At 40.0% G+C, this 17,090-nt stretch overlaps 1 protein-coding gene across 1 annotated transcript in view; it reads left to right on the top strand.

Moving 5' to 3' along the window:
* Window positions 1-17,090, top strand: part of LOC119720710 (laminin subunit gamma-1-like) — a 72,461-nt gene that overhangs the window by 16,748 nt on the left and 38,623 nt on the right. Inside the window, exons 3-4 of the mRNA XM_038190516.1 lie at window positions 907-1,037; window positions 2,623-2,801. Coding sequence (XP_038046444.1) covers window positions 907-1,037; window positions 2,623-2,801 — 310 coding nt within the window. The remainder of the gene's footprint in view (window positions 1-906; window positions 1,038-2,622; window positions 2,802-17,090) is intronic.

Raw genomic sequence — 17,090 nt, 5'->3', positions numbered from 1 at the left:
CCCACCACTAGGATAGTTGCACAATTATTCATTAAACCCTCCTATGCAAACATGCATTCTGAGCCATGCTGTCACTTGGGTCAAAATTGGTCAAGTGACCATTGGTGTGTTAAAAGTATAGCAGGGGAAGTGGAAGGAAACTTTGACTGTTGGTGACCTTTTAAACAGCAGGGGGGTTAAAAAAAAACCTAACTCCCTAGCATAATTTACTAGGAACCATACCCATCCTGGCAAATTCCAACACCATTATGGGAAACTGCATGCACATATTTCTGACTGAGATTCTGGAGGTGTGCCAACTCAATGTAAAAGACTGTCAGTTTAAAGGTACTGTACCCATCCTGACAGATTCCAACAAAACAGTCTGTTGGAGTTTGATGGGTTGGGGGAGGGTAGGGTTAATTAATGTGCAATGAAAAGAAATTTTGCTGCCGGTCAACCTGTGCAAAAGTCACTTGCGAACCAGTTTTGCCTCGCTGCATGATATCTTCAATTGTGCGCTGATATGTACCGGTAGGATGAACAATTGTTGTGGTGGTCACTTGACTTTTAGATTTTAGCTCTTGCTCATGAATATGTATGAGGCATGGAAATTTAGAGAGAATTTCCTAAAATAATGCTATGAAAATACTAATGTGAACTCATGAGTATGGTGAGGTTATTTTCATCTTAAATGACTTGGGTTAAAAAGACCTACTTAACTGGCCAAAAAAAAAATCGGATTTTGGAAAAATATTAAAATTGCCACATTATAATTTCAGTTTTTATTAAGAACAAATGAAATTCCTTCTCAATTTAATAATTGTTAGCTTTGACCACCCTTAAACACACCATTCGAGGCACAAGACTGTTGGATTACATTGGATTAGATTGGATTCAGACTTAACTGCTTTCTTTGTCTATCAGGAATGGGTAACTGCAACCGACATCCTGGTCATGCTGACCAGACTGAACACGTTTGGTGATGAGGTCTTCCAGGTACCAGACGTGCTCCGGTCCTACTACTATGCCGTCTCAGACTTCTCAATTGGGGGCAGGTGAGTCAACACATACAACGAAGGGTATAGTAGTCTAAAAAACAGATATGTACCGGTACACATGTAAATAAGAAGTTGAAAGTGTAATTGACCAGATTTTAAAACTGGATACTAGCCTTGCAGCTGCAGTGGCCCGAGCCGAAGAATGCCCTTTCAGTCAAAACCATTGAAAATTCGAAGAGTTGACAAGCTTCAGGTGATTTCGTTCTACCATTTTATTACTGTGTGTTTGGGCCATTTCTATAGTGTGTGGAACATGCGTGGTGTATCCAATCTCATGCGCTGTTGTAGCCCGCGCAGTGGGTAATGCATGCATGTGGAACTGAGCAGGTAGTTCTGTCTATCATGATAATTAATTCGTTCTTTGATAATATGCGAATCTGCATTGATGCGCCCGTGGATTCCACGCAGGGCCCGGGGTACATTACTTACATAGTGCCAAGGCTCTATTCAAAATGTGTTGTACAAAGCAGCAGGTACGCACATGTTCAAAACTTTAGGAGGATGATCAAGATGATGTATCCAGGTGGGCCCAACATAATACCAGAGTCTTATATTGCGCATGTAAGTGTATCTATCAACAATTAGGTACTCAAGGCACTAATGAATTTATTTTAAAGACAGGTAAGTAAAGTATATGAAATATGACACCCATTTTATGAAGCATCTTATAATTAAGAGTTTACAAGGTGCCGCGGGGCATTAAGCAACCACTGCCAGAAACACCAGGGCAAACCCCTTCTCTTAGCGATAAGTGTTACTGGGTTCTTTTCCGTGCATTATGCAACACACGGGACCTACAGCTTCATGTCCCATCCGAAGGACGAAGCAATAATGGTTCAGTGGCTTGCTTAAGGACACAAGTGTCGAGACCGGGACTCGAACCCACACTCTGCTGATTAGAAACACCAGAGAGCTTGAGTCCGGTGCTCTTAACCGCTCGGCCATGACACTCCACATGAGGTGATGTACTCTGCATTGGCAATCAGGCTGATATGCATTTGAACCAATGCATTACGTCACAAGAACTCTCAACCAATGAAATTTGACAATCTCATAAGGCCAAAAAAAATTGTTCTCCTTCCGATTACATGGCATTTGAAAATAGGGTGAGTAGGTAGGGAATTTTTCGTTTTGGGCATTTTTTGTGTGTGTACGATCATATGGAGGTGTCTGCGTGTAGTCAAGGATAAAAGGCAGCAATTGATGGTTTTGGGTGGTTTTTTCCCCTCATTTTTCCCACAAAAAATTAGGGTAGGGGCTGTCAGAATAGGGTAGGTAGGGAAACCGGAAGCAGAACTACATGTATATATTTTTGTTTTGCCTAATCTAAAACCATGTTACTGTTATAACAAGAAGTGGTAAGTACCAGTACTGGGTACTCCGCAGAGTCCATCCAGTCATCATGTGTCACAAACTTTTGCAGTTCATCTTGTGAACAGTTCCAAACCAATGAAATTTTACTCTTAATACCATTGTATTTATAAATAAGTATGATTGTTGAAAAAAGAAAAACTTAAATGCTGATGTATCTCAGTTAATAATTGCTTAGGAGTATGTTTTTTTTGTGGTCAATCTGCAATAGATGCAAATGCAACGGTCATGCCAGTGAATGCATCAACAGCACAGGAATCGACAACTCGGTGCGATTGGTCTGCCGCTGCGAGCACTTCACTGCAGGCTTGGACTGCAACGAGTGCTTGCCGTTCTACAACGACCAGCCATGGAGGCCGGCCACGTCAGATAATGTCAACGAGTGTCAAGGTAAGCAGACAAAGTGAACCAGTTTAATATAACCCTAGTCCTTCTGAGAGGGGGAGTGTGGCCTAGTGGTTAGGGTTTGTGGCTCAAGATCAGAGGGTCAGGGGTTTGAATCCAGCTGCTGGTCATATTGTTGTGTCCTCGGGCAAGCCACTTTACCCCACTTGCCTTCATCCACCCAGGAGTATAAATGAGTACTGGCATTAGCTGGGGAGTAACCTGCAATGGACTAGCATCCCATCCAGCATTCCAGGGAGAATAGAAATATTATCAGGGCCTGATTTCACGAAAAGCTACGACTTGTCGCAACCCGAGTTACGACGTGTAAAACGTAGCAACTCGCTACGCGTTGTACGATCCATTTCACCAAACTTGCGATGTGTTGAACACGTCGTACGTTCCATGACAACGGCTTAAAACACATCGCAAGTTACGGCTTGACTGATGGTCATCGCGAAATAAGAAGCGTCCTTTTCTTAGCCAGTTTTATGCCATAAAAATTACATAAATGAGACTATAATACCGAGACAATGTGTGTTAAGTTGCAAAAGGAAAATGCATTGAATAACTATGAACTAGCCTGGAATATTGCAGTTTAAAATACCAAAGTAGCTATCAGTCCTCTGTTGGCTTGTTTTCCGTGAAAATTGCATCACACGTTTGCCATTTTGTTTCACGTTTTGAAAACTTTTGGAGTGGAGATCTGACGACTGTTTGTTGACTGTCAGACGACTATTTACTGTATACTGAATAAAAACATGCAACAGTCACCGTATTGTGCTAGACATACAATGCCTTACACTTACGACGTGTTTTGTGAAATGGATCGCAGGACGTGTCACATCTGCGACGCATCGTAGGGATACGACACATCGCAGTGCTGCAGTGCGATGCATCATAAGTTACGATGAGTTTCGTGAAATTGGGTGCAGTCGTTTCATATCAAGGAAACTGATGTGGTTTGGGATGGGAATCATTTGCCCTTGAGCATCAAACCGAGGTCTTGCCACGATGACTGACAGCCAGGCAAATGATCCCAATCCCAACCGCAGCCTTTTTCAAAACAGGAAGGATTTTACACAGCTTACATAACACAGCACTGAACTTCATTAAAGCAACGGACTTGGTCCCAGTGTCCAAAACTGTGATCAATTGACAATTGCGCAGTGATGAGTGACTGAAATGAAATGAAACTCATAGGGGTTGAGGCCAAAGATAAGGATTATCACTACTTTCAATCATTTTCAAAATTGACTTCATGGTTTTGTAGTTATTTCAAAAATAGTCAGGCGGAAATTTTTGGGGGACATCCTTGTACATATGTCTTGCTACGATATTCCTAATAAGCCATTTGCGAGTGACAAACATGTACATGTATACCCTTTGGGATTTAAATTTGAAAAACATCTGGTACACTGACTTGCTCAGAATGCTTGGCACTTTTTAACTTTGAATTCTCCAGGCCAAAGACACTGTTGCTAATCACCTGATTCGGGGCAAGCTCTTGCATTGTCACATAAGGGACGTGCAAAGCATTGGGTTAAGTCGGCGTTCCAGATTTTATTCAAATTTAAAGATATAGTCCATCATTTGTAATTTGTGCATTTTGTTCATTTGAAGCAACAAAAGTGCTCAAAATCTAAAGAAGGGTACTGAACAACTAACCTGATGAAGTTTCAGCGCAGCTTCAGCTGTACGTGTAATATTCCGAGAAAAACAACATTCTAGGATCTCGATTTCAAATCAAAAGTTGCTGAATCATGTTTTTGAATTGGGCCTGAATTCAGCGTCCAAGACACGTTCTCACTGAGCCGATTGCAGCTACGCGATGTCCCGCACAGATCCAACGAATCAAAGCAACCGCGCGCGTGTGCTTCATGTCAACACTTGCGCCCACTTCGCCGAATAAAAAAAAAAAAAAACTACGAACTAACGCGTCTAAAGACGCACTGTTGGAAAGGCCTTCTTTCCTTGATTTCTTCAAAATGACGGTTTGCCAGAAAGACAAATTCACAGGGAGTTTAGTCCCCTCACTACCTTTCAACCAAGTACCGGCTATGTTTTTCAACACTATTACATGTCAGTTACTTTTTGGATAGCTGCAAATGATGGACTATAGCTTTAATTAAGGTCAGTGTAAAATATTTTATTCAATTTTACTCACAAATACCGGTAGCTTATTGCAGCGTTTGATATTTTAATACATGCACATGTACATGTATAACACATGATCATAGTACACTCATGTACAAAACCATGTGCCAGGGGGCACTTGAACACATCAAACAACCACATGCCTCAGGCCTCGTAAATTGCAATCCGTGGGCATTAATACCACCACAAATGTGGCTGGAGCCATCTGGAGGTCATGGGTGTTTATTCCCACCCACAGTTTTATGCCCGCAAAGCCAAAGGGCCACACTATTAATGTCTTGTACGTGTACTTCCATGTGTGGGTGTGTAAATCTGTGACCGGTTTCCTGGGGATAACTCCAGAACAACTTATGTGAACTTCAAGTTTCGTGTGTCGCAGGGTCTTTGGATGCATTGTAATCCCGTTGATTTTAGGCCCTGTGGGTCAAAGGTCAAGGTCATCAATGGTTATAACAAGTAGAAATGGTTTCAGCATGATATTTCAAAAATAACTTGTTACATCAAGTTTAAACTTGGTATCATGTACAGTGGTCCTCACAAAATTACACAGAGGCGTTGTTGAGTTTTTCATTAACAGATACGGTAGTCAGTGATGTTTGGGTGGGGTGTTTTTTTTTGGGGGGGGGGGGGAGCCCTACCGGTACATTGTCTTTATTTGGCCGGAAAATAGAACCATATAATGAAAGAGCGATGACCTTCGAAAGAATGTCATTATACAAAATGTAATGCCATTGAGCTGATGTACCGCTATTGGCCCATTGGTTCAGCAGGCAAGTAAATCTGGGAGGTACAATGTACCAGTACACTTTTCAGCATGTTTCAGTCAAAATTTTGCTTTATCCTACCCCTTATCACAACCAGTCAAGATAAAACTGCGTAATCACCGTCAAACACGTACAGGATAGACATCATGTATAAAAACAGCACAACTAAATTAAACATTATCCAAAATGGGGCATTTACATGTACACATATCGGTACACGCAGTCTTATTCACACCGTCAATTGTGGACGTCCTATTGGCCCTCTTTTGTTAACTTTTTAGGAACACTCCCATATAGTATGTTTTGTACACGACCCCAATCGCAGACGTACCAGTATGCTGGGAATCGCGGATGGTATTGTTCTCTTTCGTTCTCTGGCATTTCCGTCCATGGCTTGAATGCCTGAACACGCCCACGTACCGTATGCATGCTCCATGTTCCTTTTTAGTGTGTCCCCCCCCCCAATATATTTGGGCATATGGACTGGTTCCCGCCTCCTACATTCAGAGGGAGGGCTATGGAGGAGACCTGGAACCAGTCTAATTTACATCATACATTTTTGTAAACCTCAGTCAGATTTTAATGTACATGTACATGTACGGTACCGGTACATGAACATTTTGTCCCTGCTAATGTTCAAAATTTCCATGAGCATTACAGCTGGGGTTTCCCAATATAGAGGAGTGGTACCAGTCCCCTTCTTGATCCTGTACGTGATAACATCTTTCAGTGTCCAAAAAAATAGATCTCATTGCATTCTTTGGAGCTTGGGGGAGTGGAGGTGGAGAAATGGTGTCAAGTAGCCACACTGGGTCGTGACTCGCTCGGCATGTGACACAGATACTGTGATAACATATCATGGTAAAATCTTCTGGGCCTTTTCACATTGTGTATTCCTCGCATGAACAGTACGTGTAGATGGTGCTATGTGACAACTTTTGAATTCCCAGTGGGAAGGACACACTGCGTGCGCGTACTGGTCCAGTTGCGTAAAGCGTGAAGTACATGTGTTGTAACTTTTTTTCTGGATGTGCACATATTTGTTACATCTTCTTGTGAATTTCGGGCACTGTCAGTTATGTTTCGTCACATGTGTCCCTTCCAGTGGTCTTCCCCAACTCTCCCTTTTGTAACCATTGAGGGGGTACTACTCCTGCACGGTATCAGATGTACCGCTAGTCCTGTCTGCCGGTGTTGAATTCATCATGGGGCCACCATGAGCAGAACCATTGGTTTTTTTTCAGTTGGTTTGTGGTGCCCAAAATAGAAGGGGGAAAAAATAGATTTCGTTATGTGAATAAAAAGATATACTTTTAAAAGTAACACTTTTACACATTGAAAATTTATGAGCAAAGAAAAAAAAAAGGAACTTGTCAGAGAGCTCTGAGAGTGCATCTTTAATTGAGTACTATAAAATGTGTTTTTGTTTGAAAAGGGTCCCTTCTAATATGCCCTGTGCTGGCCTAAATTCCTTTCCACTCTGTGAACATTTCATGTAAATACATGTATGCTGCCCTCTATTGACTGGAAGCTACAAGGATCTGAGAAGTTGAGACCTCCGTTGATAAAGCTGTCTGCTGCCCTCCTACTAAAAGGTGTTGAGGTCAATCCCCTGCCCTTCTCAAACTGAGCACATTGTATGCTGCCCTCTGTTGGTTTTGAGTAGCAAAAGTTAGGAGGAAGGTTTTGAGGCCGTAATAAAGATGTCTGCTGCCCTCTGTTGTGCATTGATTAGTGTGATAGTGTGAATTGATTTTTAGAAGCCCCAAACAACTTTTTACGATACTATGAAAATAAGGGCCAAGTCAGTAAAGGTAATTTTCAATGGCAACTTGGAAGCCACCACATGTAACAAGTCAAAGGAAGCCACCACATGTAACAAGTTAAAGGAATCTTCACAATGAACAAATTACATTTTTCCAACAGTTTATGGAAATTCCTTAAACCATTGCTAGTCTGAGTAACTTGGACCGTACCGGTACTTAGGCCTATTGCCTTATTTTAACATTGGGACATGGGACATGGTCTGGCGATAGTAGGGTTCAAGCTGCATGGCCGCCATCGCGTGACACAATAGAAACGACCCAACAAAAACATCAGATTTCACCCTCAAAATGGCCTCAACATTACTAGATACGCCACCTGAGAAACAAGTACAAATTGATGATTAAGATTAAAGGTTACTAATGGTGCGGATGAAAAGTGAAATTTACCACTTATCAGCGAGGGCTCGGTCACAAATAATGTGCGGACCATAGTACCGTGCCGCCCGTTAGCACATGGCCGACCGGGCATGGGTAGCCACAATGGATAAAATCCAACATGTTGTGCGATTTTCGGAGGTTTTAGATTAAGTTGTACAAAATGCAATGCTTTAAAAATCACGATGGTTTATATCTTGAGGATGGCGAAGAGAGCTTAATGTAAGTGATACATTTCACTGGGAGTTGTTGGAAGAAAAAGACAATAATGCCCGATTTTTCCAATGTACGTTAGTGGAGTTTGGTTGAATAATCATGGAGGAATAAAAATCGTGGACATGATTAAATGGTGTCATGAATGGTGCCCTTGTCTTTTGGACTTTTTTCTCAACTTTCTCGAGTAAGAAGTAAACTTCTTTGTACTGGTAGATGACTTCGTTGCTCTGACTTTCATTTAAGCTTGTTAATTTGATGAAAACACTGAAGATTTTTCTCATTGTAAAATTTACAGGAGGCGGTGTCCGTAAATTGGGCATGGAGTGTATACTATACATGTGTAACTGCAGAGCGACCCAGATTTCGGACACGTATTTTTGTTCGGCCTATTTTCCGATTTTTTTCCCCATATGCCAGTTTCATCTCTGTTTATTAAAATATTCAAAAATTGCATAACTTCATAACAAACTCTATCAAAAATTGTTTTGTTTTTAGTACATGTACCGGTATGCATAAAAAAAATGTTTTATAGAACCATTCATTCTTAAAAGATATCTGTATCACTATTTAAACTTCAGAAGTACACCCATGTATTAGTGCTGTCCCTGAATTTTTTTCTGTTCCAATTTGTGTGCACATACATGTACATACAATATGCTGCTCTGCTACTGGTTATTCACATTGTTGATTTGGTTGAGCCAAGCTAAAATGCCTAGAAAATTTGTGTGCTAAGAAATCCCATGCATAAATATGGTAACACATCCCAAGCAGTGATGGCACAAATTCCTTACCAGCAATATTTTTCCAATGATCATTTATCATGCTAGGGAACCCGGCCTCAGCGTGCTGACAGTAACTACCCATACAGAATGTTATTTATTGTAACTTGTCATCTCATCTGGTGGGTTAAGACAGCAGATGTGGGGAAAAAGGGAACTCAGTGGCCTAAAAATAAAGTCATAATTTTGTGGTTATTGTTTTTCTTTGTGGAATGGTCTCTGGAATGATTAATTTAGATTCATTAACACACTGATTAATTATATTAAGTTTCTCCTTCCCTGTGTGCTTCAACAAAACTGATTTTTTTTTAGTGATTTTTTCAATTTGTATATACAAAAACACGGGTATCCGGGTCAGGTACCCGTTAAAGAAACGCAACCCCTTAAGTGAAGTCCTGGAAGTTGTCTAAAACTAGGCTTTATATTATAGCTTTATGATGTTAACTGCAACTTTGCACAGGAATGTGAAATCTGTTTTGGTTTCCCATTTAGCCTGGTTTGTCCCACAAAAATGGCATTCAAAACCTTTCTGTGTCATTGTATGAGAACCTACACTAAGTAATTTGTAAAGTTGGTTATGGGTACCTGATTCTACAATCTGGAACCGGTTCCTGACATCAGCGGTCGGGTATCGGGTACCCGGTTCCGATGCACAGCCTTAGGCAGGTTTTTAGTTTGATGTCTCAGTGAAAAGTGAGTACTTTTTGTGTTGTAAGAAAAGTAGCAATTTATATTCAAATTTGCAAATTTAGAATGGGGAGAGCAACTTTATGACAGGTTGTACCGATTTCTACAAGAATTGTACATTTATTTTCGCACATAAATGTATGTACATGTATGCACGTACATACTGTACATGTACCAGTACAAAAATTGCGTGTACATGTACGTGTACATGTTGTACCTCCACCCCATCCACAAAGTTCTACATACTGGTACCGGTAGCAACATTCAAAAATGCAAAATACATATTTCTGATACTGGCGGTATGCACTGATATGGTATTTCGGAGGTTGGAAGTTCAAATCAAGCTCCAGTGAATTTCTTGGCTATCGGCACCTACCAGTAGTCAGTTTCCTTTTGGGCTTTATTTGAATATTTAAATTTCCTAAGAATACATCGACCTGTGCCACATCCCTCCCACCCTGGCCCCGCCCACAACCCAGAGGAAAAAAAAGGACTGAAAAGCATGAATAGTGGTAGCTATATTTAGGAAAACAGTTGGCTGATGTCTCTCACCATGGTCGCCTGTTTCCCTTCACACATCACATGGCGATTGGGTGTACTGACCTTTGACCCAAAAAGGGAGTCCAATGCTAAGATCTCAAACCCTGAGGGACCATACAGGACTCTAATTGGGCCCACTGTAGGCTGTTGCCGTCTTACGAACCTCATTAGGAGACGTTTTAACATTCAAATATAACACATTCACAGATTTAATAGATGGAACGTTTTGCACCCTGTGAACCCTACATTTTTATGGGATTGAGTTTGGCATTCCCTCACTGGATGAATACCACTTGGTGTTTATTTGCCAAAAACATTTCTTGGATGTGTGTCTCAATAAATTATCGAAAAACAAATAAATTACAAAATCATTATTTATATGTGGACATGCATGTGTTCATCATTGCTTCAAATCTTGTAGATTTTTCCCTACATGTACACGTATAGGCCCTAATTTCTTTTTCTGTAAACTTCAACCTCATACCCGGTAAATACCCAGTATAGATCTATCAATATTTCTGTATTTTTATTTTGACTTCAAAGTTGCAAATAAAATTGAATCCCATCCGTTCATGATCACATTAAATCGACAAACAGCGATCTCCTACATTTAAGCTATCAGACTACACATGTATTCTACTCATTTATCACCAACTTCAATTTCACTTCTTACCCAGATGACAACAGAGCTATGATTTAGTCATGTTTTACTATGAACCTGTACAGAACTTCTGGATTCCTAAAGTTCTAGGTAATTGTTTGGTAAGCCCCAGTCTCTACTTGGTCGGTATTCTCAATTGGTACTTGGTCGGCATTCCCCATCGGTACTTGGTCGGTATTCTCAGTTTGTACTTGGTCATATTCCTAATTGGTTCTTGTTTACTATTCATAATATTTGTACTTGGTTGATATTTTGGCCTTTGGTTTGTACATCATTTGAGCCTGACAATATTGCCAATGAATGTCAAAACTGAAGATGTAACCTAACAAGCTAATCCAAAACTTGGTACCGGTAGTATCAAAAACTTTTTAATGCCACTGAACAAAGAGAGCCCTGTCTAACTCGGACTTTATGGGTTACCAGCAGTAATATGACTGCCATTGAGACTCGAAGGCACCATGATGGCACTAAAATGGAACTTATAAAAAAAGAAGTCTACAAAAACCACAATTATAAGTAGCTGATTATTAACTTGGACCAAGTCTGTAAAGACAAAAAATTCTAAGTAGTGGTTTCAACTTTCATGCCTGTTTCACAGTTTATGGCATTCCAAATCGGCCCACGAACGTCTCGTTCGGTTTGTTTGATAGCGCTAATAAAAATGAACTTGTCAGGATGGGAACGGACCACTGTAACAGAACTTTTATCTACATGTATTTACAAAATGTATATCTAACATACTCTTAAAACAAAATAATCCATTTCCGTTTTCAATTCTATTTATCATGTACATGTATGTACCCCATAGAGACAAAAACAAACAAAAAACCTAGAGGCACACGCTTCATACCAGTATATCTACCGGGTACTTCAATTCTTTGTGCTTCATTATGGCATGTACAATGTACATGTAGTTCATTCCCATAGAGATCATAAATATCTCCCAACCCCAACCAATCAAAGTGTCCACCCTGGCATGTCATATTACTCCATAAACATGACACAGTCCTTCGTGACAAGAACCACTCACAAAACAACAAACTTCTCATACATGTAGATGCATAATTATCTGCACCCTTTGCACAATAAGTGCATAGTGAGCAACAACCCTGTCCGCAACATGCCCAGACCCTTGTTTCACATCCCAAAGCTATGAAACGAAACCTGACACAGTTAATGACTTCAAAGTTTGGTGCCATGCAGAGAACATAACAAACTGAACCATGGTGGAAGTTCATCGATATCTGAATAAGCCAATTTGGTATTCCAACTGCACATGTGCACATTAAGATTTGACAATTTTCTTTTCAGGATAAAAACAGTTTGATGAAAGCATACAAAATCATAGCGGGTACCAGCAAAATTAAAGAAGTTGTCTTGTGCTGACATACGGTTTAAGCACAAAATTTCAAAAAGTTTGAACCGCGATGTGTTTTTAGGTGTTTTGTGTGCACCAACTTTTGTGCGAACAAAGGTTTTCCATTGTCTATTTTAATTGCATGAAAAGATGCAGATTTGGTTGCCACTTCCCGATAGACGTCGAGTATGCATTTACATGTACATGCATCTGCCAAAAGTAAAAACTCGTCAAATCATATGCACACGTGCAGTTGAAACACCAGATGGCTTCTTACCACTTTGATGTGATGTTTTGTTGGAATAAAATGGCAAGTCTTTTGTTAAAGTGATACATAAATCTTCAAATTAAACAACCCATTTAAGGTTTTCTTCACAAGAAGTACAGTGATAGCTGAATTAAACCACTGATGCTGTGTGTTTGCCTGAATAAAATCACCGGTCTTTTGTTAAAACTACTCATCTGCAAATAAAACATCTCATAAACTTTGAGGTTTTCCTACAAAAGAAAGGAAGTGACCCAAATGCCACCTACCGATTTCACAGCGGAGCAAAGACCATCGACCGCGGACCGACAGGCTGAGTCAACCGTCCACCAAACCCAGGTGTTTTCCAAACCCAGTCAACTCACTGCCTCTGAAGTTGTCCCCAGATTTTCCTCCAGTGTTTTGAGAGCGTGGTCTCGGACTCTCTCACCACCAGCCATCAATTAGGCGCTTGGCAGCTGGTTTATTCTCTGCGTGAAACAGCCGCAGGCTTCATTAGGAGGTACTCCAGCGCTCCCTGTAAGACTGTCGTAGCAACCGGGTCAGTTACACACAGCTACTGCATGTACAACTTCTTCTTTGCTTTGAAAAGCAAGTCTTCAAAAGCGCCGGTCTTTCCTGGTGATGCACTGTTCATGATCATTTCTCTGTGCAACTAACTACTGTTTTGGAAGTTTTTAGCTGCAAGCTTCATGAGATGTACTCCAGTGCTCGCTGTGAGACTGTTGGAGCACCTGGGTCGACTTAGCTACATGTACTGTACAGTCTTCTTACTTTGTCTTCAAAAGCAGCACTCTTTCCTGATGATGTATTTTGGATGTTAATTTCTCTCTGCAATGATCTACTATTTTGGGCATTCTCAGCTGCAGGCTTCATAAGATCTTCGCCTGTGCTCCCTGTAAGACTGTCAGTGCTCCTGGGTCAGTCATACAGCTACTGCGTGTAAAACTTCTTCGCTTTGAGAGTCGAGCTTTCATCTGCTTAACCACCAGTCTTTCCGGATGATGTAGTTTTGATGTTAATTTCTCTCTGCAACTAACTACTATTTCGGTCATTTTACTGCAGGCTTAATTCGTAAGATCTTCTCTGGTACTCCCTGTAAGATTGTCAGCGCACCGTGGTCAGTTATACAGCTACTGCGTGTAAAACTTCTTCTTCGCTTTGAGAATCAAGCTTTCATCTTCATAACCACCAGTCTTTCCGGATAATGTGTTTTTGCTTTCTCTCTGCAATTAACTACTGTATCAGAGGTTTCAGCCACAGGCTTCATGAGATGCACTCCAGAAAGACTGTTGGAGCATCCTGGTCATAGCTTCTCAGTTTCTTCAGTTCTTTGAAAACCACGCTTCTGTCTTCAAAAAGCACTGGTCTTTCATGATAATGTCTTTTTAATTGCTTTCTGCAACTAACTATTGTTTCAGACGTTTTCATTGCTGTATTCATTGGTTGCTTGAACTTTCTTCTAATTGTCGGAGCGGAATTTTTCTTTCAGAGTGAGATTGTTAAAGTCGCTTTGTAAAACTCGTCGCTGGATTCATCGATTACGTAAATTTCTTCAAAGTGTTGGAATGAGATATTTCTATTCGTGTGGGATTATTTTGCCAGAGTGGGATTTTTCTGTAGGAGCGAGATTTTTCTGAGTGAGAGGTTTAAAGCCGTTTTCTGAAACTCATTGCAGGATTCGTTGATTGCTTGAACTTTCTTCTAACTGTTGGAGTGACATTTTTCTGTCGGAGTGAGATTTTTCTGAGTGCGATTTTTAGAGTCATTTTCTGTAACAGTCATCGTTGAATTCTTTTATTGCTGGAACTTTCTTCTAACTATTGGAGTGACATTTTTCTGTCGGAGTGAGATTTTTCTAAGTGAGATTTTGAAGTCGTTTTGTGTGTGCGTCATGGAGGTTCATCTGAGCAGCATCGCCACCCTTGTGTTTCTTCAGTGTTTATCGCTAGCATGTGGATATTGGTACTGGGATGGCACACAGTGGCAAGGTAAAAAAAGAAGTACAGTTTTGAGGGTTTTTTTATGAAGATTTGTTTATTATTTTTTTTTTTAATCAGCACTGCGATTATCTTCTGTTGAGCCACGGGGCAAAAATGGAGTGGTTTTCTCGTGCCTTTGTCAATTTTTTTTCAGAAAACAAAATTTTCAATACTGGTACACAACAAGATGGATAATATCAGTGTTGTTGTGCATTTATTTATTTATTTATTTATTATTTATCCTGGGTGATCCATTCAGTGAGAAAAACTCACTGATCTCCCATGGATCCCAGCTCACACAAAACTACTATTAAAATACAATTAAAATATTAAGAGTACTTGTAAGAATGTTAAAAAATTCATTTAAATAAATTTAAAGCCTGAGTCCATCATTTGCAGCTATCCAAAAAAGTAACTGGCGTAATTATTGTTGAAATACATACTGGTTGAAAGATAGTAAGGGGACTAAACTCCCTGTGAAATTATCCTTTCTGGCAAGCTCTCATTTTGAAGAAATCAACGAAAGAAGGCATTTCCAACGGTGCGTCTTAAGAAGCACCGTAGGAAAATTTAAATTAGTAGTTCGTTTTGTTATTCGGCGCAGCGCGCACAAGCATTGGAACGACGCACAGGCGCGTGCGGTTGCTATAATTCGTCAGATCAATGCGCGACATCGCGTAAAGCTGCAATTCAAAACAATTCGAAACATGATTTAGCAACTTTTGATTTGAAATTGAGATCCTAGAATGCTGTTTTTCTCGGAATACATGTATAAAGCCCAAGCTGAGCTGAAACTTCATCAAGTAAGTTGTTCAGTATCCTTCATTAGATTTTGAACACTTTTGTTGCTTCAAACAAACAAAATGCACTGATTACAAATGATGGACTATAGCTTTAAACAAAATAGGAATTACACAGAAGATTATATTTTTTACAAAATTAGAAACCTTTTTTTTAAAGGTAGAACCAAATCCGTGTGCATGCTGCATGGCATTTTTAAAGACGAGACATGCGCGTATTTTGGTAATTCTATTGGTCGAAGGGTCCCGGAGACATGCGTATGAGTGCGAGCCAGTTTCCACATGTCAAAACTGACTTCTTAATTTGTTCGCCAAATAATTAGTCTGTATGCAAAGAAATTCTCCAGATGTTTTCTTTTCCTCACTGTGTGTACATGTACAGTACACACAGATGTTTTGCAGACTTTGCAAATTGGAAACTTAAATAGTCTTACCAGTTTCCTTGCTCTATGGTCCTACACTCATCACCTCCCTTCCTATATAAACATGGCGTGGTCTAATGTTTGTTGACAAGTCCTTGGGGGAAGGTCAAAGATACACATGTAGGCAAGATTGAATTTTTTATCTGAGAAAATTTAGTGAAAATGGGGATTTCTTTTAAGCAACATTGTGGAACAAAAATTCACGGTGAGATTTTTGCTGATCCATAAACACTGCCTTGAATGTGCTTGTGTTTTATGTTGCTTTGTGTACTAAACAATGTGCATAGTGTTTTCGTCTTTATTATGAGTACTTTTCGAAGTACTTTTTAGAGCTGTACATGCACATGTTACTCAATGTTATAGTGTTATGGCAATCAGTTTTTCGAAAACTGAGTTCTGCTTCACATATGTGCATGTGTGCATGTACAGGATGAGTCAAAAAGAAAGGGACCTGGATTAATAATATTTTTCTGAAAAAGCATTTAAATTTGATGTAGGCAAATGAATTACCGGTATTTCTTAAAAGAGCATATTCATCCACTCATCTAAAAAAAAGAGTTGCTGAAATTGATAGATGCTATCAGGAGTAATGCATGTTTTACTAAAAAAAAATAGAAAACATTTTTATAGCTTTCCATGGAATGCCATTGGAAGCTACTGGTATGAAGCAAAGTGAGAATTACAGATTACACACAAAAACAAGCATACTCATGATAATACAAGTGAAATTTGAATCATGGAAATCAAAACATTTAACATGATTTTTACGGTCAAATTTTGTGTGTTTTGGATAAGAGGAACAAGGCAACTTTGAGCATCCCTTTACAGTTTTGGGGTTTGAGATTAATTTGATGTAATTTGTTTGTGGCAGGCTTGATTGTGCTGCACAGGAAATGCTGTTGGTCATATCGGAAACAGCCATTTGAACAAAAGGAACAGAGCTGTTTTTGTAACTGGCTGAATTACCCCACTGAATACACGTACCGGTAGCTTCACATTTGTACCTGATGGCCACAGGTCTTTGTAAATGCCAGTTATATAGGCTGGGCAGATCCAGAGTCGACTTTTCAGCAGTGTGGGGTGGGGGCAAAGAGGGCTCAATTAAATGTTCACTTGGGAATTTGGGAGACTTGTTCAAATGCAGCCCATTGGGGAACATTTGACCGATTTGTTTGGCCTAATTTCTGGATGTGCCACTGTTTTCATTTCAGGCTAAATTTCATGCACTATTATTGCTCACAAGGGTTCAACAACAAGCATTAACCCTCCCTCTCTGGCTGTCAAATTCAACACAGCTATCCCAGCAGTCAAAATCAATCAAGTGACTGTTTTTAACAGTACCGATGTATGAGGTCCAAGCCTACATACATGTACATTTTAAGCAGGATTGACTGGCTGTGTGGTTTACAGTATATCACTTGATATAGATTTGCTTTGTCTTGTAGGCATGGGCGTCGCGAGGGG

The sequence above is a fragment of the Patiria miniata genome, unplaced genomic scaffold (assembly GCF_015706575.1).
Source record: "Patiria miniata isolate m_02_andy unplaced genomic scaffold, ASM1570657v1 HiC_scaffold_9, whole genome shotgun sequence".
NCBI classification, from domain to species: Eukaryota; Metazoa; Echinodermata; class Asteroidea; order Valvatida; family Asterinidae; genus Patiria; species Patiria miniata.
This window is presented reverse-complemented; position numbering and strand designations above follow the sequence as displayed.